The sequence below is a fragment of the Oryzias melastigma genome, unplaced genomic scaffold, assembly GCF_002922805.2.
Source record: "Oryzias melastigma strain HK-1 unplaced genomic scaffold, ASM292280v2 sc04131, whole genome shotgun sequence".
NCBI classification, from domain to species: Eukaryota; Metazoa; Chordata; class Actinopteri; order Beloniformes; family Adrianichthyidae; genus Oryzias; species Oryzias melastigma.
The window spans coordinates 1-1861 of record NW_023420699.1 but is presented as its reverse complement, the minus strand read 5'-3'; the positions used below and the strand labels follow the sequence as shown (position 1 = coordinate 1861).

The 1861-nt window shown below is 40.1% G+C and overlaps 1 protein-coding gene across 1 annotated transcript; it reads left to right on the top strand.

The window, feature by feature from the left end:
• Window positions 1-1065: 1065 nt before the first annotated feature.
• Window positions 1066-1682, top strand: LOC112139125 (tryptase gamma; the record flags this gene model as incomplete). Its single annotated transcript, XM_036211333.1, has 3 exons — window positions 1066-1086; window positions 1178-1349; window positions 1417-1682. Coding segments are annotated over 3 exons (459 nt in total), but the record flags the coding sequence as incomplete, so codon positions are not given.
• Window positions 1683-1861: the final 179 nt, after the last annotated feature.

Genomic DNA, 1861 nt, shown 5'->3' with positions numbered 1-1861 from the left:
GGATTTCATGTGAATCTGTGTCAAAAATTATAAACAGTTTAATATTTTGAAAAAAGGCTGTTTTGTCATTTTGTTAATGTTCTATTTATTCCAAAAATCAATATTTAATTTATACTTATCATAATAGCAACAATTAATTATTAGTGCATAGCAGCGTTTTATTTTTCTAAAGCGGGAATTTAGACTTTGTGACTCCACTGAGTTGTAGTTGGTGAGAAATCGACTCGAATGGCTCTTTTAAGTGTTGAAGGCCTCTGTTCTACGAAGACGGGTACCATAGCAACACTTCAACGGAGTTTAAAACTGGGACACATAAAAAAAAAAATTAAAAGAAAAAAGTGTCCAATAAAAGACCTGGTTAAGATGTGTGTTTTAGGGCTGCCACGATGAGTCGACTAATCGACGACTAATCAACTATTAAAATAGTAGACGACTAATCGACTAATTCAATAGTCGATTAGATGTTACGTTATATTATTTGGGGTTAGACTGTAGTAAAGTTGAAAGTTATAATGGCATTCTGCTAGCTATTTGGACTATTTTGGCATTTATTGAGGTTTTTTAAGCCTATTTTGGAGTTTAGCTGATATTTCTGCTACATGCTAGCTGTTTTGGCTAATTAGAGATTTGTTTTCAGTTCTTTAGTCTAATTTGACATTTAACTAATTTTAGCTGGCGATCAGCTTCAGCGTTTTTAACTATTAACTTCAGCCTCTTCAGCAGCCAAATTCAGCTTACAGCATTCACACTAGCATTATCACAGGTAATGCTATACATCTAGTTTTGAGTTAGTTTAAAGCTAATGATGGTTAAAAGATGTGTGCTTTACATCCAGTAAATGCAAAGTTCGATTAGTTGCCTAATTGGAAACATGATCTGTAATTAGTTGACAATTAAAAGGATCGTTTCTGGCAGAACAACTGAGCAGACAAAAAAAGAAGTGAGTCCAAATTAGAGTATCTTCAGCAGGTTGAGACAGATCGGAGGAACTTTCAGGATCAAATTAATCCCAGATCTGATCCTGACCATGAAACTTCTTTTCTAAACCATCTGTTCTCTCCACAGGTGCAGACGCTCAGACAGATGGTGAGTTCTGTTCACTTCATCTGAACCTGCAGAAGGCTGCGTTCACAACAGTCACAAATCCAAAAATGATACATTCTTCTGTCTCCTGCAGTCTGTGGCAAAGCTGCCCTCAACACCAAGGCAGAGACCAGGATCGTTGGCGGCCAGGCCGCCGCTGCGGGGTCGTGGCCCTGGCAGGCCAGGCTGACTATAAGGGGGGCTCTCTGTGGGGGGTCTCTGATCAACAGCCAGTGGATCCTGAGTGCTGCTCACTGTTTCAGCAGGTGAGCTCTGCTCTGGTCACATGACCTCACCTGCTTTTAGATTTTATTAATGTCTTTGTTTTTTCAGCACCAGCACTTCAAATGTGGTTGTTTACCTGGGAGAAACCTCGATAGACAACAGTCCTAACTCCGTCAGCAAGACGGTGTCCCAGATTATTGTACATCCAAACTACAACAGCCAATCTCAGGACAACGACGTTTCTCTGGTGAAGCTGTCCTCGTCTGTGACCTTCAACAACTACATCAGCCCCGTTTGTTTGGCGGCAGCGGGCAGCGACTTCCCCGGCGGGACCACTGCCTGGGTCACCGGCTTTGGGACTCTTTCATCTGGAGGTCAGGAGTTCATTAAAAAGCTTGTTATGAAAAGCTGCCTCACCTTCAACAGTTTTAATGAGTTATTTGAATTGATTTGTGTTGGTCTGATTCTCTAAAACATGATTTTTAGCATTAATATTTTCAGTGATTTTAATAAATCATGAAAATCTGGATATTTGCAACCCGTCTAGAGTGAA